Source organism: Triturus cristatus, chromosome 8 (assembly GCF_964204655.1).
Source record: "Triturus cristatus chromosome 8, aTriCri1.1, whole genome shotgun sequence".
In the NCBI taxonomy this organism is placed as follows: Eukaryota; Metazoa; Chordata; class Amphibia; order Caudata; family Salamandridae; genus Triturus; species Triturus cristatus.
Genome location: NC_140591.1, coordinates 979,598,734 through 979,621,893, shown reverse-complemented (window position 1 = coordinate 979,621,893; position 23,160 = coordinate 979,598,734). Strand labels below are relative to the sequence as shown.

General features: G+C 42.6%; 1 protein-coding gene across 2 annotated transcripts in view; it reads right to left on the bottom strand.

Annotated features, from left to right (window-relative positions):
• SH3KBP1 (SH3 domain containing kinase binding protein 1) overlaps positions 1–23,160 on the bottom strand; it is a 1,226,118-nt gene that overhangs the window by 31,151 nt on the left and 1,171,807 nt on the right. For both annotated transcript variants that reach the window (XM_085622521.1, XM_085622520.1), the window contains 3 exons: positions 19,339–19,467; positions 15,143–15,411; positions 10,418–10,481 (listed from right to left, as the gene is read on the bottom strand). In XM_085622521.1, coding sequence (XP_085478647.1) covers positions 10,418–10,481; positions 15,143–15,411; positions 19,339–19,467 — 462 coding nt within the window. The remainder of the gene's footprint in view (positions 1–10,417; positions 10,482–15,142; positions 15,412–19,338; positions 19,468–23,160) is intronic.

The following is a 23,160-nucleotide window of genomic DNA, read 5'->3' as shown; positions in this document are numbered from 1 at the left end:
GCAGTGCACCTTCTCTCCTGCCAGTGCTTAATTTGAGCCGGTGGTTTCCGGGGCTCGGCACCGGCACTCAATTGTCAACACTGGTGCTTGTGAAAGTCTGCCACATTGTGGCGCTGCCTGGCTACTTTAGAGATGACTACAACAACAGTTAATTATGTATTCAATATACATTAAAAATGATGATTACCTGCCGCCCAAGCCATTCTTATTGCTTTGGAGGCCTGGAATAGTCTGAATTGTCACACTTGCAGAAGTGTGAAAGTTAGTAGTTGTGTTGTTACTATTATTGGCAGAATGGATGGGCCATTAGAGGCTCTCCCTGGTGATTGCTACTGGGGCTGCGAGCTATTGTGTATAACCAACGTAATTACCTGCGAACTTGCTTTGACGGCATCTTTTAGCAGTTTATTCTCGTAGGTGTTTTTAGACTTTCAACTGTTGTGAACTGTTTCTTGGGGGGTTTCTTTTAAGATTAACCGGGAAACGTAGTCAGGAACTCTAACACTCTTCACACGCTTCCTACCTATTATTGGACGATCTGTTCAGGCGTCTGGCGGCAGTGGGCGCCATCTTGGGAGTAGCGGGGTCAACGCTCTAGTCGCGCCGGACTCCCGCCCTCCTCTCCCCATATAATGTGTGTCACGGCCAGACGGCGCAGCGGGCTGGCGCAGCGGGCGCGCCGGGCGCGCGCCGAAGCCGCGCCAAAGCCAAGCCCGTCTGCGCCCGTCCGAGCCTCGACCGGGCCCAGGGCCACCCCCCCTGCACCTCTCAACCCTGCAAGGTTAGTGTACACAGCGATTGACCTCTTTAATTTGAACGATACCCTCCGCCAGAAGCATGATCCCCCTACATGTTTATTCACTGATCCTATTGGAGGGCCGTTTCGCTGTACTCTTTGTAACACTCAAAAACATAACCCGGAAACACTAACATCTCAGAAGCCAATTCAAGCGGCACTCGTAAATGCTCGCTCGCTTCCATGCCACAAAATTGACATACTGGAACTACTTAGTACCTATGCCATCGATCTCCTGTTTCTCACCGAAACTTGGGGAGACGAAGCATCAGGACCTGATTTTAAAGCAGCAATGCCAGAAGATTATTGTGTCTATAGGCAGGACCGTACCTCAGCGCGCAAAGGTGGAGGGATAGCAATACTACATCATAACAGCCTCCGCATTAAAGCCATTGATTTAAAACACACGAGCTGTGAGGCACTTGCATTTACCGTGACACTCACTACCAACCAAACACTCACGGGTGCCCTTCTATATCGACCCCCAGGCTCCCGTACAACATTCCTCTCACAACTTCATCAACTCAGTGAACTAGCTGTGGAGCACAAATATTTCACCATATTGGGTGATTTCAATTTTTATCTAGAATCCCACACCGACAAAGACACTGATCAGCTCATCAATGATCTTTATACTGTGGAACTGAAACAATTGATAACGGTTCCAACACACAAAGCGGGACACACACTTGATGGTATTTTTACCAATAACCCATACATCACCATTAACCAAATATTGCTTTTAACATGGTCTGATCACTTTGCCATTTTATTTGATATTAAAACCACAACACCGGCTACTAAAAGAACAGCCCTGAATTCCCACCTAACCACTAGAGACTGGAAAAGTTTGGATTACATTCAGCTTGAACAGACTCTCACTGAGGCCTTTTTGGATATAGACACAGAAACTGATCCCAACTTGGCAGCCACGAGATATACCTCCACGCTTGACAAGGCTTTCTCTACACTAGTTCCATCTAGAACAGTCAAGCACATCAGGAAGACCCCTTCGGCCCCTTGGTTCACCGAACAACTTAGACTACAGCGACAATATTGCCGTAATCTTGAGCGCCATTGGCGCAAACACTATAACGCTTCAGATAAAACCACATACACAGCAGCACTCCATAACTATAAGCAGAACATAGCTACAGAGAAAAACACTTATTATACTACCCAAATAAATCAAGCCAATTGTAGCATGAAGAAACTGTTCGAAGTCGTGAACCATCTTGCTGAACCATCTAATCCACCCACTGAAACATCTCAAACTTTCTGCAACACTTTGGCTGACTTCTTCTCTGAAAAGGTCACTTCCATATTTAAGGACTTCTCCCCAAACCTGAACCTAACTGAATCATCCAACACTCAACTGAACGTGAACCCCATAGCACTCACGGAATTCACCAAAATACAGTCGCACAATATCCATAAATTAATTCTGTCAATCAAATCGGGTTCCCCACTGGACCCATGTCATCCTTCTATATTCAATACTATTCCAGACACTATCACAACTCCACTGACACACATCTGTAACATTATGTTTTCAACAGGTCTATACCCATCCATTTGGAAAAACACCATAATCAAACCACTTGTAAAAAAAACATCACTTGACCCTTCATTACCATCTAGCTATCGCCCTATTGCATCTCTGCCGTTTCCAGCCAAAATCATTGAATCAGTCATGAACAAACAACTGTCTGACTACATCCAAAATAACAACTTATTGGATGATACTCAGTTTGGATTCCGACAAGGACATGGAACTGAAACTGCCTTGATTAAGGCTGCAGATGAAATAAGAACCGCTATGGATAGTGGAGGACAGGCTGTCTTGATTTTGCTAGATCTATCGGCGGCCTTCGACACGGTCGATCACTCTACTTTGATCGGCCGTGTCGAGGCCATCGGTATTAAACACAAAGCCAGAGATCTCATCACTTCATTCCTGGCGGACCGCAAGCAGGCAGTTAAGTTAGGCACTTTTACCTCCCCCTCTTTTAGCCACCCTTGTGGAGTTCCGCAGGGTTCCTCGCTAAGTCCGACTCTTTTCAACATCTATGTTTCGGACTTAGCGAGGGTAATAAAAGCCTACAACATCAACTTAACAACTTATGCCGACGACACCCAGCTGGTACTATCCATACACAAAAACGGTTCTCAGATAGCAGCAAACTTCAAGGATGGCATGCGGGCTATCAGCAGTTGGATGGCCTCCAACTGTTTAAAACTTAATTCATCTAAGACGGAGGTCATGCTTTTCGGTAAGATTGAGCCTCTGTGGTCTCCTTTATGGTGGCCGGAAGAACTGGGGACCCCACCCCAACCAGTCAGTAAAGTAAGAAACTTGGGAGTAACATTTGATGACAAACTTTCTTTTCATCACCATGTGAACACCATAGCCTCATCATCATTTAACATACTAAGGAAAATAAAGAAACTTCTCCCATATCTTCCCACATCCACAGGAAAAACATTAATCTCCACACTGGTGTTTTCACGCATCGACTATTGCAACGCCCTCTTCCTCAATGCAAATAAAAAAATCATTTCCAAATTACAAACAATACAAAACGCCTCAGCCAGAGTTCTACTAGGCATTCCAAAATTTAGTTCTGTCTCTAGATACTTGGACGAGTTGCATTGGCTTCCGGTCAGGAGTCGGACGAAATTTAAGGCCCTTTGTATCGTCTACAAGGCAGTAAACAACACGGGACCTAAATTTCTTAGGACGTCACTCAAGCCTTTATCAACCTCCAGAACGCTTCGCTCCAACACTGCTCATCTGCTCCATATACCCAGAACAAGGAAAGTCAACTGGGGAGACAGATGCTTTACTGTTGCAGCTGCAAGACTGTGGAACTCCCTTCCTCTTAACATAAAATCCAGTCCTACGTTGATTACCTTTAGAAAGCAGATAAAAACATGGCTGTTTTCCCAAAGTAAAGACTGTTCCTAAACCATTCTAAAACTGCCCAAACTCTCACATTGGTAACATTTATAGCTCCCAGCGCCGAGACACCCACGGGTAATTGTAGCGCTTTAAAAATCGCAAAAATAAATAAATAAATAATAAAAAAATGTGTGGTGCAAGCTGCAGTGGCCTCCTGACAAAAGCCCTGGCACTTATTCAACAAATTAAGCACTGGCTCCCACTAATCTTTATCTGGTAATCAGGGATAATACGTAGGGCACAGGAGCACCTGCGCACCTACTACATATGATACAGTTATTTTTTTAACACAGTCTCCTAAAGTCAGGAGAGTTCCTTGCGGCGTTCAGGGACCTTTGCTGAGGTTTCTTCCCGTAATGCTAATGGGAAATCAAATGCCCCCAAGAAGCGCCACGCAGAATAAAGGGAGGAAGGCACAAAGTTAGAACACCTGCAAGAGACCTCGCTGGATCCCTCACTCTCCCTGTGCCCAAAAGCTACTGCCCGCGAGTGCGCAGTGCAGCTGCCACCAACAAAGTACCTTTGCGTAATTAGAGTGTGCTTTGCATCCCTGGGGACCCGCTCTCTCACGACTACAACAGGCGTTTGGAGGGGGAAGATGCCTGTAGGAATACCGGTTGTTCGCAGGGACGCTGCCCGCCTTCCCTGATCACAGCCTCTCCTAGCTGCTTACACATGACGCGACTCTGGGGACTAAGCAGGCTATCGATCATCATGTGGCTGGCCCACTCCTGGTTGCTAGGCAACGTGTCTTTGAAAGGCCAAGCAGAGAGGCTCTGCGCAGCTCCTTTCCCTAAAACTGTCATCCTTAACACCTGCCGCGGCAGTACCAGGTGTGCGGGTCATCGAGGCTGAAGCGTGAGGTCACAGGGAAGCGTTAATCCTGGCCACAGTGCGCCGGTGTTTTGGGGACTAAAAACAATGTGCTCTGTCTCTGATCATGCACCCACCCATTGTGGTCAAGGTTGAATGTTCCCGCACTCACCTGTGGCAGAGTCCCAGGGAACGGGGAACATGGGAAATCTTTTTATAGCCATTAGACTTCTTTAATGGGGGACAAGCAAACAAGCCCTTGGAACACACTGGTAGGGCACAGAAGCAGATAGGCAGGCAGCAGGTCAGCAAACAATGTGAGATGCAAAGTGGCAGCCGCCCTGCAGCCCAGCAGTACGCAGGCAGCAGACCAACACAGCAAAGCAGTCAACAAAATGGCAGTTTTTCCTGGCAGCACAGTAGTCCTCTGGCAATGTGCAGTTTGTAGAGCCAAAAGCGACCTGTTACAAGTCCCATGCAGTGTCTAAAAACATGGGGTCAGTGTCCCAGTACTTCTACTCAAAAAGGTTTTTGATGAAGGGGTGACTTAAAAGGAACTCTTTGAAGTGCTCAACAATCCCTTTCAGCCCAGCCCTGGCTCCAGACAATCAGTAGGGGGGTAAATCAGCCCTTTGTGTGAGGGCAGGACGCAATCTATTCAGATATATGTGGGAAATACCTCTCCCTCTCCGATCCCAGGAAGACTATCAGTATACAGAAGAATGCAGATGTATCTCCTGTCAAACCCAGCCCTGGCTGTGTTGCGAATATCTGGAAAGTATGCACCAAGTGTAGCTGTCACACAGCCCAGACGTGTATTAGAGTCAGGCTGCAAAACACAGTCATAAGCACAGAGAAATGCCCACTTTCTGAACGTGGCATTTCTAAAATAGTAATGTAAAATCCAACTACACCAGTAAGCAGGATTTATCACCACTATTCAAAACATGCAATCCTTCTCATCAGAAATTACCACTTAAACATATATAAGGGAATTTCCAATGCTAGTCTATGACATGAGTATGCCTCATAGCAGCGAAAAATGAAATAGGCTGTTTGTCACTACCAGGATATGTCACAAGTCCTACCTTTTACTTATACAACACCTTGCCCATAGGACTACCTACGGCCAACCTTAGGGGTGTCCTATATGTACTAAAAGGGTAGTTTAAGGCTTGACAAGTTGTTTTAAATGCCAAGTTAAAGTGGCAGTAAACTGCACACAGGCCCTGAAGTGGCAGGCCTGAGACAGGCTCAGAAGGCTACTTCTGTGGTGGCACAAGCAGTGCTGCAGGCCCACTAGTAGCATTTAATTTACAGACCCTGTGTGTATGGTATACCACTGTACAAGGGACTTACAAGTAAATCAAAGAGGCCAAACAGGTTTAAAACAATCATACCATGTTTAGAGGAGAGAACACATGCACTTTAGCGCTGATTAGTAGTGGTAAAGTACCCAGAGTCCTAAAGCCAACAAAAAAGGTCAGAAAAATAGGCAGAGGAAGACAAAAGGTTTGGGGATAACCCTACCAAAAAAAGGCTAAGTCCAACAAAGATTCTGACTGCGTTGCAATGCAGAGAAGAGCTGATTCCGTCCCCTTTTATGGGGGAAGAACAGGAAACAGGGATAGGAATCTGAAAGGACAGAAAGTAGCAACATCTTGGATTGGTCAGTTTCACACCAAATATGAAGGAAGACGTAGCTCATTTCTGATATTAGACAAGAAGAATTCCTTTCAGAGGGATATGGGTGAAAAACTGAAAAGACTAGATTGTAGGGCACATATCTCCATGACCCACACTGCACCAGTAATACCACTGATAGTCTTAGCAGTTTGAGACCTCCATAATGAAAAACAAAAGTTGCCGCAGAGTCTGACACAATTCGAAGCCTGATCAAGACCTAGCAATGAGAGAGAGAGGAGAGAGATTGTGTGCACGCAGAACTCTGTCTGATGCTTCTGCTCCACTGCAGACTACAGAGCACTCTTTGCTCACCAGCAAATTGGCAGGTAAGTGTGTGGAGGTGCCCCATGCCCACAATCCATGCGGCAGGCTGCGCAGCGGCACAACACTGTCATTAGTAGCTAATCCAATCCCTTTATTTTTATGAAAGTGATTGTGGTCTTACATTACTTGATTTTTCTTAGTATTCCAGTTTGATTTGTTGTATTAATGTACACCCTGATTATCTCATGCTACTAAAGATCAAGACAAGAATCATGAAGCATAGGGAAACTCATCTTTGACTGGCATCTGGATGATTCTTGATTCTCTGACTAGATTGTTCTGAGAGTTTGAACATGGCAGCGGAGAGAGATTGCCAAGTATTGGCAATACCAATAGGTCTCACCTTTAGGACATTTTGGCTGTGCCAATGGATTTTTACTAATGCTGCATGGTTCAAGAGGAAAACAAAAGGCGGTATGATGCAGTGGTGTCATTTCGTATAAAATGCCACAAGCGTTTTTTTCTTTTTATGAGACTTGGATTAGTAAATGTAACAAAAAAGAAAGTAGCGTGAAACCATTTTTATTTGAGCAGGTGTTCAGGAGCCACAGGAGGCAAATGAGAGAACCATTTTCCATTTTATGAGTGGTTTCAAACTGTCGGATGGATGCATTCAGTTTAGATGATTCTTATGATTGGCAAATAGATATGGACGTTGGCCTCAGCCCTCCTTTTCACTTCAAGACTGTCCAACATATGTGCAGTCTTTTAAAATGATAGCCGACCGACACCAGGTTTTGTTTTGAGCCAAAGCAGGCTCAGAAATGCGCTATGAGATAGCATCCAAATCCCCTTTTTTGAAAGGAACTGGGTTTTGGCTTCTTCATGGCACTCAACGTACGCTGGCACTACTAATTGGCCGGCCTGACCAACACATATGGCACTCGGCGTTTCAAATGGGAGCATTACCACATTGTTACGATCAAGCCAATGTCCCATTTTCTAGCTCGCTTGGCATCAATGCCCCCCCTTCACCGGAATAGGGGAAGGGTGGGTCACTAGTGGCACTGTGCTACCACAGTAAGAAGCACACAATTACCAGAACATGGGTTGCTCTACTGCCATTGTCATGTTATTCTATACACAATATTGAGTGGATTTTTTTTGTTCCTACAGTGGATGCCACCTGTACCAAGTTACAGACTAACATGGTCTAGTCTACTGAATATATCCCGTCCCTCTCGTGCCTATCTATTATCGGTGCAGGAGTATGTTTAATCTGGTAAAACATACAAGCATAGGTCTTCGCGCTTGAAGTTTTCTCTCTTTTGTTAATTGATCATGTACCCTTTTTTCGTTTCTCCTTACTACCTTCGAGCCACCAAACCCGACCTCTGGAGCTATCCTTCAGATTGATCCAGTGAGGCATTAGTGCCTTTTCTGGTGACCACATTATTGACTGAGTCACATATAGTTCTGCCAACAGACTGTATTCTCTCTCTGCTTCTTATCATATACTCTTTCCATGACGATTTAAGGAGATCACTTGAGTGGTGGCAATTTGTATTTTTTCCAAGGAAGTTTTTTTCCATGGTTTGGCAGATTGGTGGTCATAGGCACTTCTTAGTAGTCGTTTTCTAGATTTGGTCACCTTTGCTCTGAGATTCATTCTGCTTGGTATACATGAACCCTGGGAAATCACATACATTGATACCACTCAGACAGCTGACCAGAACACATCCTATGGACTTTTGGTTATGTTTGACGACGCAATTGTTTAGTCAATTATTATTTGAGGATGTTCCATATGTTTTTAATTCTAGTGAGCTGGTCATACACTACCTTGTTTTGTCCTGAAGAGGCCCAGAAATCATATTGGCTGAGATGCTTTGATGATGTCTACTGAGAAGTTTACCACAAAATCATACAGTCCACAGTGAAAAGTGTTCGCTAAGGCAATCCACTACCAGTGGGTGCACTGCTGGACTACACCCGCCTGCATGTATATGCCTTTCTCCCCTCTTTAAACAGAGGCTGGTCAGCCTCTAGTTCGAGAAGGAGCCAAAGTTTCAAACTCTGGTCTTTCCTTTCAATAATGTGCTCTCCTCAGCACAGGTGTGAACTGCCAGGTGTTTGTCCATTTGCAGAGGCTAGCACAGTTTTTAGTATCATCAGGTGCAGTGTCACAGTCAGGGCCAGGAGCACCTAGTTAGGGAAGCTGGGAAAGAGCGCCTCATTTGTAATTACAGTCTGGTGTCTTTAACCCCTTGAGTGCCCCGCCCTTTCCACGCCCTGTGCCGGGCGTTTCATTAGCAGGCGGGGCTCATGACGATATAGTCTCGTCATGGGCACAGCGCAACCGCGGCCCATGACGAGACCATCTCGTCATGGGCACTCAAGAGGTTAAACAACTCTCATCCTAATACTGTCCTATCAGTCACTAAAAACAGACATAGCTTATTGCCACTCTCTCCCTCTTCCATTGCCCCAACCAGTGTCTCTCCTCCGGGTTCTTCTGCGAGAACAGTGTTGTCACATGAGGGTCCGATCAATTTGGCTGCTCACTAGTGTGGCATCACAGAAGCTGATACCAATAACCAGAATCTTCTGCACCCTACAATGAATGTATATGCAGAGTACTGTAGTTTTACAAAGTAGGCATCTACAACAACATCGTTCAGCTCTTGTTTGAAAGTGTGCAGTTTACACAAATTAGTAGTATTTTTTCCTGGTCCACTTAAATGATGAATATTCAACACAAAATGTTGCACATTATCTATGGGCAAACTTCTATTACACTCTTTACAGAAGTCAAGTTTAAAAAACAGGCAGGATTATTTACTAACATAAATACCCAGGTCCAAGAAAAGGTGCACTAGCAGTAAGAAATAGATTATAAAATTGGTCCAACTCAAGGCACAAAGAAACATGGTCACCTTGGACCCGATTCTCAAAAAAAGACAGTCAAGCTCCTGTGTTTAGTAGCGGCAGCTCCTCCGCTGTGGCAGTGGAACATCACCCCACCCCCCACCAGCACCCTCAAACACATGAAAAATAAATCAGGATTAAAACTAGTTTTATTATTGTTTTATTTTTCTTCTAAAGTGCCTGTGTACCGAGTCTTGGGGGCAAAGCCAAGGGGGTGACAGTACTGGGGGGGGAGTGGTGGGCACAGTTATCAGTGCACATGACCGTTTGGCCAGCCATATCTGGATGGGACAAACAGTCATGCGCACTGAAGCTCTCTCCAACCCGAGCTGCGTTGCTGGGTTGGAGAGAGCAGGCACAGGCTCCCAGTTTGTCTGGGATCGCAAATTCACGGCACTCAGACCAATCCTGAAGCTGCTTTCATGCATGAGAGCAGCTTCAGGATTGGCCGCAGGGCAGTCTGGGAGCCTGTGCCCACTGCAGTGGAGAGGAGCAGAAGAGTGTGATGCTGGAGGATGGCAGGTAAGTTCTTTTTTATATTTTTCTTTTTCTTCGTCATCCCCCATGTGCATACCCAAAACTCTTGGGTTTCTAAATATTCACATCCTTTGAAGGCTATTTCTGACATGGAACTTTCATTCGAAGTGAGCAACGCTGTGAACAGACATGCTCAAATCTACAAATCACCATACTAAAGTAACATTATTAGAAAAAAGTTGCTTAGCAAATGCAAATTTATATTGCCGGATTTACACAGATCAAATACTTTAATAATGTTTAGGCGACCCATCTTGATGTCACTGCTAGATTGCAACTCGTCACAAAATTGCACCACATTGGGTTTTGGTTTATTGACATTTTTACATGGCTTCATACTGCACTTTAAATGTAATGTGAACTAAATATGTATTTTGCCCCTGAATAAAATACATGGTTTAAATACTTTACATTCTGCATATATTGAATACCTGTAACCGTAGACGAATTTTCTTCTCTTCATCCAACTCTGTCAACAACTGTTTAATTTCTCGTCTGCAAAAAAGGTTTTTACATTTTAGAACAGTATAATTAATAAAGGCCTCTACAAAATAGTAGTATAGACTCCTTTAATACATCCCATGGACATGAGACATGTTCTTAATGATATATGTATGTATTTGTGTCAACGAAGCCTTTTAGCAAACATGGGTTTTCATATGTAATGTAAATACTATACTATATAAAATTCCAGAATTATCCACTCATTTTTTCCAATATACCTTCTGCCACTTTTGTTCCAAATGTAACAGTTTAAAGTTAGCATTGGCACCCACCATGTCCCCCACACCATGTTATTTTCTGACACTTTTCAAATGGAATGCTATGGTACTTTGTTACTTTAGGTGGATTCATTCGCATGAGTTCTACATAAGCAACAACGTGCCTAGAGCCGATGTTGGTTCTAGTCAAGCTCCTGGTTGTCACATTCCTCAACATATTGAGCACTCTCATCTTTGTCTAGAGATGTAATCCACCAATTTGATCAATATCAAGTTCTCAGCTAATGCCTACTACATTGGTTTTGATTGGCCAAGAGGCTAAACTTCAAGGAAGAAACCCAGGGTTCAGCAGAAGTAACCTGCTTTTTCAAGCTTCCACTTATACAACTATTCACATAGCCCAATGCCTGGCTCCCTAGTCCATAACACACTGTTGATCTGGGACGCTCCTGCTTTAAGGCATAGGGATGATGCCCCCCCCCCCAACCTTCCCTCTGCTATCGCCACAAGCAATACCATCAATTAAAATTTTTTACAAGGATTTATCATAGAGTTCTATTGCTCATGAGTTATGTGTCTGAGCAGGGCATGGCCAGTCCCACTGACTGACAAGCAGCCGGTTCGTTCAAAAATTAACTTCTGCAGGACGCATTTATTCAAGAGACACAATAACTCATATGTATGTCCAATGGAAAAATATAAGTCTGGTGAAGTTGCACTTCACACTTTTTCTCCATGATGACCAAAGTGGCTCATCAAGTTAACAAATTTGACAGTTAATATCCCCACCACAATCCCAATATTCAGGATTGGGTACATCAATTGTTTCAATTTCCGAAAAAGTTTGGAAATTGAGACACTTGGTGTCTGTATAGCATAAGGCACAGATTCTGATGTCAACATGTGATGTACCCTGCAAAAGTTCATTTTTTAAAGCAACGCTTGGGCTGAAGCTGTCTTGTTTCAAATGAAAACAGAGAGAAAATGGAAATGTTTAGGTCGAGCCTGGGCAGTGCATGTGATGCTCTGTGAGGAATGCTGTACTGAGGTATAGAATAGAAGCTCCACCCATCTTTTCAAGTTACTGTCCTTTCAAAATCGTTGCTTTTCATTCGTGAATAGGCTTAGTAGTCCCTCCTTATCTGCATTTGTAACCTCCCATAAGGACTGGACTTTTTACTCTGCTTCATGTAGTCAGTGAGCAATATTTTCTTTAATGATCTTCTCCTATTCCACCCACGACGCAGCAGAAGTATCAGAAGGCGGCCTATACAATTTAGGGTGTGCACCAAACATATAGCTAAAGGACGGTGTGAGGGGTGAAGGGGTGTAGTTGTTTGACAAGCAGCTAGTCTTAAAGTCAAGTGCACATATCGGACTGGACAGCCAGACATGCACACTTTATGCCTCATGAACCCACACTGCAAAGAAGCCAGGGTAAAGGCAGCACAGTTCCCTCAGTCTACTTTGGAGGGCTGGGTTCACCACCACGCACCAATCCATGCATTGCTCTCAAGCTGTTTACTACTAAAAAATAGCATGAGAGCAATGCACAGATTGGTTGTTTTCAGGGCAGTTCAGGCTAGCCTGTCTCAAATAACCCACGCTCAGAAGGCAGCATGGAGATGGGTGTACCACAGAACATGGACAATCATCATGGTGTGCTTAATTTTTAAGCATTACAGTAATTGGTCATGTTTCTGTTACTTGCAGAGTCACAATGCACAATGTGAAGGGAAGTGAGAGTGGAAATGTTCTGAAGAGATTTAGGCATCAGACATGTTTGTGATAGCAGCATAATTATATCAAGCCTTTGATTGCAAAGCACAGATTTTACCAGTCGGGGCCAACATGGCTAATGGTGGGGGGGGGTGGGCGCTGGGTGGGGAGGACAGACGAGTGGTCGCGAAGGAAGGGGGTTACGTGCGGGGAGGGGGGGTTTTAAATAATAAAATATAAAAAACTTACCATTCTCAGATCCCCGTCTTCACTGCTGGGTCTGCTCCTGATTTCCTGCCTCCACAGGAAGCAGGCAGCCTGCCCCCCCTCCTCCCCTAAGCCAATCACAATGCTGCAATGGCCACCTTGTGATTGGTTGGGACGCCGACCACACATGCGTCTATGGGGAGGGCATTTTCTCCATGGGAGAGTGCGCATGACTGCTTTGGTCGGCCCCAGAGGGCCGACCAAACAGTCAGGGCCGGCAGCATTGGGAAAGCCACTCCTCCCCTGCCCTCGAGCAGACTGGACCACCCGCCCGCCCCCACCAAACTATTCTGCTTTCAAACATAAAATGGTATTTATAATACTATTTTATGTTTCTGCTTCTCGCACTGCAAGAAAGCAGTGGGGCGACGCTCCTCCGCCCACATGGAGGAGTCGCCCCTGGATTTTATGGCTTGGAGAGACGCCTATTTGTGAAATGTTTCCTACATTCTATGGGAAAGCTCAGTACAATAACAGTTTATTTTTACTTCCACTTCCATAGCAAGTCCACAAGGCCCTGTGCCCTCCTTCCCTAGTTATAAAAAAACAGCCATGGGGCCCCCAGGGCCTCATAGAGGCTCCAGGAGGGGGGCCACAAGCCCCCTTCCATACTTATAAAAAACACACCTCGGGGTGGGGTCCCAGGGCCTCCTAGTGTCTCGGGAGGGAGGTCATGTTTCCTACTCCCCTAATTACAACTCCTCCTCAGCGATGGGGTCCCTGAAGCCTCAAAAAGGCTTTGAAGGGGTGGCTGCATGCCCCCTCCCCTAAACCATAACTCTCCTTGCCCCACGGTCCTGCCCCATCCCAGGGTTTTTCTTTTTTTTCTAAGAAAGTAATTTTACTGATGATATGTGTTTCACAGCAAATTTGCTGTAAAAAAGTTTTTAAATATGTTTTTGGCACCATGGGATGCCCCCCACAAACAGGTCTAGGGAGGGCAGGGTATCTCTACCCCTTTTTATGTTTTTTTAAACTTATTTCAAGGCAATAAGACTAATTCCTAAGTCCTATACGGGCTGCCATCACATTTTTTGATGTGGTGGCAGCCAATCAGATGTTATCTGAAGATCTGTCTGCTCAGCGGATACCCCGCTGTGTAAAATATACCAGATTTTTGAGCCCTAATTTTTCAAAAACTAATTAACAGATTTACAGAAAATTCCAAACTGCATGCTTTCTGGATCAAGATCGAGCTTTCTGTCAAATTTGGTGTAGTTCTGTTCAGCAGTTTTTTCACTGTCGCTGTTCAATTTTCCTATGGGAAAATTATTGGGGAAACAGTATTTGGGGCCTCACCTTTTTTCTCTGACCCTGCTTGATGGACCACCCTGAAACTTTCCAGGAAAGAGATTAGGTGGATGCAAGTTTTTGTTTTGGAAAGCTTTGTAAAGATTTGCTAAACTGTGCCAAAGTTATAAGCAACCCAAAAATGTTTTTCCTCTGGAAACATGGTCCTAACTATAACTACCTAGTGGCAACCGCCACTGGGTAATATATATTAATAGGTTTTTCTCTTGCTTGTATTAACTTCAGTCTAGGATAAACCTTGGAACTATGTAAGCAGAACCCCGAGTAAAATGTTTTATTTAGAATGCTGAACTGTTTTTTTTTTTAGGTTGATGGTACTTACAAAAGTTCCCAACATTAACTCAGCATATATAAAGTTTAGATTTAAGCATGCTATTTTCCTTTCACATGCACATTGCTGAGTGGGAATTAACCAAAGTGAATCATTAGCAAGTTGACTTTTAAATAAGCTATATTGCATTTGAAATGTGTGTTAACTACACTGAAAATATGAAATACTGATCAGTGTACAATATATATTACCTATTACATTGATAGAGTCCATCACTATATTCTATCTGTAAAACATATTAAAGCAGCAAAATAACAATATATTGAACAAATCAATACTCAGGGACCTAGCTTCGGTGGGGGAGGGGGGTAATATAAAAGTGCTATGTAGCAAATAGTTGGGAACAGGTACTTTCAGTCGGGTATGGTGAGGTGTCCGAAGGATTTCACCTTGGATATTTATATGCACACACAGACTAACACTAACACTCTCTCCTCTCTGTTTTGAAGCTCTTGAAAAATGCTGGTTATTTTACAAAATATTTTGTTTTAAGTAGCACTAACAATGTGCACTGCTCTCGCTTTCCATTACTCTTTAAGCAACCTTATTTCCTGCTTCTCAGATAATGTAGGTTAACAAGATATGCCAGCGTGATTGTTGGGAAATCTAAGCTCACCCCCCCTATCTTAATGACTAAACTACTCCCCTGTCTATACTACAAGTACTACACCAAGAACACAAATGTCTCAGAAAGAAAGATTTATTAGACCTGCTAAGCCAAATTTAAATAAGTTTAGAACTGGTCAAAGGAGGGATGTCTTTTGTAAAGGCATAACAAATACGTTATGACACACATTTGCACTTACTTTTGCTGATCTTTCATGTTTTCAATAATACTCCTTAGGTCTTTGACTTGCATTCTTAGTTCCTCCAAGGCTGACTGACCATGGCTCAGGTGCTCAGTCTTTGGCTTTCCTTCTGTGCTGAATAACGATGGGGAGTTTGATCTGTGCCCAGTATTTCCAGCAGTAACTGGATGAAACGCAGAAAAAGGTGCTGTTCCTGGTGGTGCATTGCCTCCAATAGAAGCAAGCCCACCTGGTTTTGGGGGTAGTGCTGCTCTGTTGTCCGACACCTGTATAATAGAAACAATGAAAGATGAGAGTATAGTGTTCGACATCACAACCTTTCAATGGCCAACACATTTTAAGTATCCGGTTCCCTCTTAGGTGGAATGGCACACTCCACACCTTATAAGACAAACACAAACTGAATATGGTTTCATAAAAAGACAAACAAATGTAAGCAGCCTCAATGAGAGAAGCTCTATATTTGGCTGGCTCAAGAAGATCAAGAACAGATACTATCTGTTTAACAGACTAGAGAGGAATAGGATGCAAAATCTCTGTAGGATCATTCTGTGGAGGTCATGGAAGAAACGCTCCCTCTTTGGCAAGACAATGGCGGCTACAGAATAGAAACTCTCTGCTAGGTAGCTTCAAAGTTGTTACAGGATGGTACTTGGATGCTCTATTGTGTTGCCAGGGCACAGGATGGAAAATCTGTTGGGCTGCATGACAGAAGTCACAGGAGAGAAACTCTCTGCTCTACAGCCTCATGGAAACCACAGAATAAAAACTCTCTGTTGGGCAGCCGCAAGATGGCAATGCATGGAAACACACGAGCTGTTCCAAGGGGGTCCTTGAATGGCATGGACAACAAATCTGTAGAGCTTCAAAAAATACTGAGTTTTCTTTATACAAGAAAGGGCTGCGTTGACCACATGAAAGTCTACAGTCTTTTGAGCCAGGACCATAAACAAGCAAGCAAGTACAGATTTGAACAGTCCATTGATACAAAACCTGATCCTGTGGGAAAAATCATGCTATGGTAATACTGCGATCAGTAAAGAAAAACTGCTTATTTTAAAGATTTTGAAATTTAGTATAAGAAAGCACATATTATCATAGTCCTCAGGAAATATTCGCAATCTATTCAAATTGTTAACTTTGGTATTTCACTCTTCACAAAGAAGCTGGGGTTGACTATCCATAATGTGCACAAATCTTTTCATCATTTATATCTTCTGGTGAAAAATACATTTTTCAAAGACAGAAACTTGACTTAACGTTTCTAAAAAATATTTCAAACTTTGAGCCAGAAAAAAGTGCTATTTCAAGTGGTTCCTAGTCCTCCCATCCCTATCCAATTCTGCCACCAAATCACAGATGACTGTGCTTTCCTTCATTTTCTGTTTACTGGCCCTTTCTTGTTTCAGCTCCTCATCCTTTTCTGCATCTGCCTCTTGCTCAGTGCTTCACAGTTTTAGCTCTCCAGCCATGCTCGTCTGCTCCTTGCTGTCCTTGGCAGTATCCTATTGGTTTTCTACAATTGTGTGACTAGTTCTACTCTCTTTGTCCATATCTACCCAACTTATCAGCAGATGTTCCATTTAAACCACTTTCCCCAATCTGCCTCCAACTACTGAACATTTTCTGTTCTCTTGCCTATTGTTTCCCTATTCTCTCTCTACCACTCACTACTTCTCCCTACTTATTCTGCAGTTCTGCCTCTTTCTCTCACTCCCAATTTCTTCCGCCTGCCCCATATTTCTATTGTCAGCTGTCCCTGCATTCCCTACTTCCTACGTGTTCATTCTTCCTTTAGGACTTAGTGATCTGCTTGTTTTTATATCCTGCTCTCCTTAGCAGCTATTCTCCACATTTTCCTGTCTTTTCTTTCACTTCACTTCACTGGTTTTTCATGGTCTCCCTTCTTTCTGCATTCTGCTTTCTGAGAAGACATAGCCAGCATCAGCATCATCCCAAGCAGCATTCACCACAGTACTATTTGCAGTGCCTCAGGTCCTGTCTTTGTAGATTGGCAAAGCCTAACACCACTCGCACCCCTGGAGAAAACCAACCAAGGCACATCTTGCCCAGCACTTGGGTTGGGCATGAGACTGCTGCTGCACAGCATGCTCCTCAAAGGAAGGTAGGTGAGACAAAGCATGTACTCCATATGTGAGATCACTGAAATTCATGTATGTTATCTTGTCTGCAACAGTGTTTTTTCCTCGACTTTGAAGCTGTCAGCAAAATGTCCACCAGAAAAGGAAAGGATAGACAGGATATACATTCTTCTTTTGAGGAAAAGAGTCAGCCTGATTCCAGACCCAAAGAAACCATGACATAATTCAACAGCGTGTAAAAAGCAGGAGTGATTATCAGTAGTGTCTGCATCTGTTCTGGCATTAAATGGAGAGGGAGATGATTACCTGAGCCAAGGTTTCCTTGAAACACCCAGATTCAGATGATGTCAGTGGCTCAAGCAAGTCTTCAGCAGAGCATCCGGGAACTTCACTATAATAGCCGAGTTAATCAACATGAGATAGGAAGGAGTGGGTGACTGTAGTTGAACCGTTTGGAGAAGGGCTGTGTTAACAATACCCTCTGGCAGCTGACTCTGTGGGAGAACATGCAGATAGAGAAGCAACTCTGCAGGAGAACTCTTAGCAGAAAATGCTTAAAGGGAAAACTCATGTCACTTACTTGCCAATGGCCCCAGAGAAGTTGTGGTCAGTTGTGTGATACTAAGGGCCTTATTATGAAGTTTGCGGTGTGGGAGTAGGACCGCCCACTCCCGCACCGTCAAACTCATGTTTCAACAGCCCGCCAGATTAGGAATTTCCTTCTGTCTGGCGGGCAGTTCTTTAGTGTTCCCACGGCGGTGTCTACATAATAGGCACGCAATGAGAACGTCAAAATCAGTACCTGCACAGCATGGACTGCTGCAGTCCATGCCTTGCAGGTACTAGAATGCATGCACACAAGGGGGCCCGACATGTGGCCCCCGGCATGCACCCCATGATGCAGAGGCACAAGGGGGTCCTGTAGTCCCCCTTTGTTTCCTCACCAACACACTTTTCATGGCCGTTGCACCGCCATGAATAGAGTGGTGGTGAGGAAACTCGTAATATGCTTGGTGGGGCCGCAGCAGCCGGCCAAGCATATTGCGGCCTCAAGACCGCCGCGCCACAGCCAAGGATCTCTGATCCATGGCGATTGCGGTGGTCCAAGGGCAACCCAACTCCCCTGGTCGTAATAAGGCAGTGGGAAGACTGCCACTGCCACACCCCTGCGAGTCCGGCGGTCCGTGGACCGCCAGACTCATAATAAGACCCTACATTTCTTATTAACAGAAACTCACAGATGCCTCTGTTCCTGTCCGCTTCTCTCTTAAGGAGGGATCCTGATGGGATGTTTAGGATCAAGTCCTGTTGTGGATCCCCCTACTCTCAGAGACAGCAACGTTTAATGCTAGTTTAGTATGAGCACGGACTCATAGCAAAGAAGACACATGTCAACTATCCCTTCAATGGAAAGGGCAGAGGACTGAGGTGCCTGATAAGCAATCACTCATGACCCTGAGAAGATGGTCCTTTTAATAGATCCCCTGATTGGTAATGTGGGACAGTCATATAAACACACAGGCAGATTCCAAATAGAAGAGCCCTTCTCCAATTACGACTTCCATGAGAAGATGTCTTGGAATTCATATTGAGCTTGGAATATTTGAAACAATTGAATGCGATTTTGAAAAGAAGAGGGGGAAGAAAATTCATGACTCTTATAAAAAGCACTTTTTCATGAAACAGAGAAGTTATCCTACAAATCTATCAAGGAAAAAGGATGTATGATCTAGAATGAAATAATGTTTATAGATCATTTGCCTTTCTTAGAGAGATGGCTTTGGCCAATAATTGAATCTTTACAATGAGATGCTGTAAGTTGCTACAGGCCAAAGGCATGCATGTTGGTCAGCAAACCTTTCATGAATTTCAACCTATTAATGAATTTCTAGACAAGCAATGAGGTGCTGGATATCTGGGATAGACCAGTTCACTAAAGGCCTGTGTAAAATAGGTTATTTTTAGTATGTTCGAAGAATAATAATAATAATAATAATAATAATGACGCTTTTATCTTGAGAGCTTGTCTTCAACCATAAATGTTTAGATAACTCCAAATATGAATACTGAGTTAGGAGCCAATAAACCCACCTGCGTTATAGTCACAGTTCGTGGTGATTTCTTTGATATCTCAGCCGATTTCTGTGTAAGAGAAGCAAGGTCCTCCTTCTCTTCATCTGGACTCGGGGAGTCAAAGATATCAGGACTTGAGAGGGAAGACTAGAAATACAAAATGAAAGAAAGAAATAGCAAACTAAAGCTGAAATGTATACGGTTTCAGATTCAAAGCATACGTGGATTTCGACACTTGAACATAACCTCAACCAAACAACCTGGCTTAAAAGGGTTTGTTTTTCTAAATATGTCAGTAAAATAGGAAACCAAAAATGTCCATTGACATCAAGGTGGCAGAGGAGGAGTGTTCACACTGCAACCAAAAGGAAAGGTCAAAGGAAATATCATCTGTGGTGCATTGGCACGAAGCTCCAATTTTTCATTACTCTTGAACCTATATTGGAATAGGATTAGGAACTGGTCCAACACTTTAATACAATAACCATTTGTTTCAGTAACCTTTTCACCCCATGTATTATGTGGTCTACTATTATGTTGGTAAAGAGACCTTGCTGATGCTCAGGAAGGCGTCTCTTTCCAGGGCGTGTAATTGAGAGCAAGAAATAATAAGAATATGAATAATGCAATTGTGACAAAAGTGATGGAATTACTACACCACTTCGCATGTAACACCCATTTTAGTAGGAATCTGGGAAACATGCAACCATATCAATTACCAATTGACTCTCTGATGAAGGTTATAATCAGGAGACTGATGAGATATTTGATTGGGCTATTGGGTTTCTGCTTTAACTGTTTAGTATACTTTTTAATCCTTGAGAGATGTGTCTGACTCACTGAGCTATTTTTGCCTTATCGGTGCTGTAGATTGCCACATTCTTCTGAGCTTTTGCAAAGAATTACTGCAAGAAATTCCTCAGTGATGATGTATTCACCTACAACTTCTTCTTGCTACTGGGTTTCTGAGAATAATCCCCACAATTAAGAAAATGATGTGCTTGTGGATGATCAAGAATTTTTTTCCCAACTTCTACTGACAATAATACTCTCAATATTTAGAGCCATTAACTGACTGACTTTTATTTCTGTATTCTTTTATACAGTGGCATGTGATCCAGTTTTGTACAGGCAAGTGAAACAGAAAATTAACCAGTAATCTGTGTTTGCTTGAATTTCAACATTAAAGATGATGAAGATTTGAAATTGCTCTTTATCTTAAGTGATCTGAAGCACAACAGTGGATGAGGGATCAAATGAACAGATCCCATGAATTTTTTTGTGAGCTACCAGGTCTTTGTTGATTGTATGTTGATTAAGCACTGGAAGAGGAATTAAGATATTGTTTCTGTTAGTTAGCACCGACTTCAAAGATTTGGTGTATGGCAATCCTGGGAGTAACAACTGTAACATTCAGGTTACACTTAAACCTATGCAGCACATGCTTTAACCCCATGAGTTGCAGCAGGACTGTCAAATATTGATCCTTTGAGAGGGTGAGGGGTAATGTACACTATAAGTAGGTATTCTGGAAATCTGGCATGGATTGACACACCCTTCGCTTTACTAAGGAAACAATGTTGGGTGACCCAGAGTTACAGTATCTCACTGATTGATTCACTTTCCATGCAAGACTAAAATAATAAAGAGAATCTTGAAAAATAACTGGACATCTATGAACAAGAACTTAGAAATGAAAGTTAGAAATACGTCAGTGGCTATTCAGATTCCTTTTAGTTTCACTTTGCATTGCCCGAATGATGTTCCCCTTTCACAAGATTATACAAGGACATTTTCTGTAGAGTTCAACAGGGCTGAACACTGTCTCCAGAACAATCATGTCTTTATAATCCTCTGGTCAAGTTAGCTCTTTTGATCTTGTCCTATATAACTATGCAGATTAAACACAGATAAATCTCTACTTAAAAATAATGTATGTTATGTTGATTTGTATAGCACACTAATCACCAGAGAGGGGATCTAGGTGCTTGGGCAAGGTATAGGTGTGTGGTTCAAAGGTGCTTATATCAAGACCCAGGTCTTCAGCTTCAGGTGAAACTCAAGAAGTGAGGAGAAGGTTCTGATGTGTTGAAGGAGGTCTTTCTAGGTCTTGGGTGCAATGTAGGAGAATTAGTGTCCTCCAGTTTTGCATTTGCGGATGCGGGAGTGTGTGCGAGTCAGGTGTCTCGTGGGTTGGTTAAAGTGTATGCGGATGTCCAGGTATTTTGGCCCTGTGTTGTGTAGGGCTTGCTATATGTCTGTGAGAAGCTTGAATAGGCTGCACTTGTGAATGGTTAATCAGTGAAGCTTCCTGAGGTGCGGTGTGATGTGGATGTGAATAGGAGTCTTGCTGCTGCATTCTGGATGGTCTTGAATCTGTATGGGAGTTGTTTGGAGACATAACATATTATATGTTAATTACTGATTTGTTGTGAAAAAAACAGAAGATTCATATTAATTAGGTCAGCTTCTTACTTTAATTTGCATAAAGTAACTAGATTATGTAATCTAGATTATGTAATCTTGGTTGACAATTTAAGCACCTAATTGATGTTCGACAAACACACACCTAATTAAGAATGTGATACTGTATAGTTGCTTTGCTTACATCAGGACTACTTGTTATAAAAGAAGAGTTTAAAAACATGAGTAATCAAAGCTAAAAACTGTAAATTTGGTGACAAGCTAAACAACTGATAATATCATTCATATCAGAGCATTGTGCAAATGTTGTAGTATTGAACAATATGGCTAACTTTGACTATTGTCCTGGTGGAATATGATAATGTGAATTTTGTTTTCCCACCATTCAAATATCTTATGCAATATTCAATTCATAATCAGGTTTCTACTGATAGAACTTTGACCAGTTGCTGGAATTGTAAGCTAATGTTGCATGATCTAGTCACTCACCACACATCAAAGAAATTGTCTGACCTAATTATTAGTAATCTTCCATATGTTTTACAATAGAAATTATACCAATGATTGTTTCAAGGTGTAAAGCAAATGCAGGTATTTTATGGGAAATCAAATATTACAAAAAGAAGGATTTAAGGAATATTTCATAGGGTATCATGTTAGTTTTTTTTCATGACTGTACATAGTCTTATTATAAAAAATAATCGTGAGGAATTTGAACTAATCAATAATTAATATGTAATATTTTATACTAATGTATATTTAGTAAGTGGTGTTGATATATAAGGATGTGCAAAAGTGTGTTAATTGATAAATTAACTTCATGTTTATAGATTTGAAAATCAAACGCACACTAAAACTTAGAGGTTTATAAAAGCAGTTTGCACGTGTACGGTGAATGAATAAAACTGAGTTATGATTAGAAACGTTTTGCAACAAAATAATGAAGTGGTGTTTTGTGAAGCTTTTTGATATTGGATAATCAAATTCATTATAAAATTTGAATTAGAAAAAGTGATTATTTTGCCTTCAGCCTAGAAAAAGTGACAAGTTTCACAAAACACATGCTGGCTAAGGTATAGGTATAGAGAAGGTAGATATGTAACATGTAATGGATCTTTGATATAAAGAATAGGGAGACATCATTTACAATGCAATTTTTACAATGCAAAATCCATTACAACGCATGTGATTACAACGCATGCCATTACAACGCATTCCCCAAGGTAACGCCTTGGCGGAGTTATGGATTATGCGTTGTAATGGCATGCGATGTAATGGATTTTGCGTTGTAAATAATGCGTTGTAATGCAATGCGTTGTAAATGTATGTGTTGTAACGTGTCCTACTCAAAGAAAAGGAAGTATTCATATTGTACAACTACAAACAATAAATTCACCTATGAAAAACACATATATG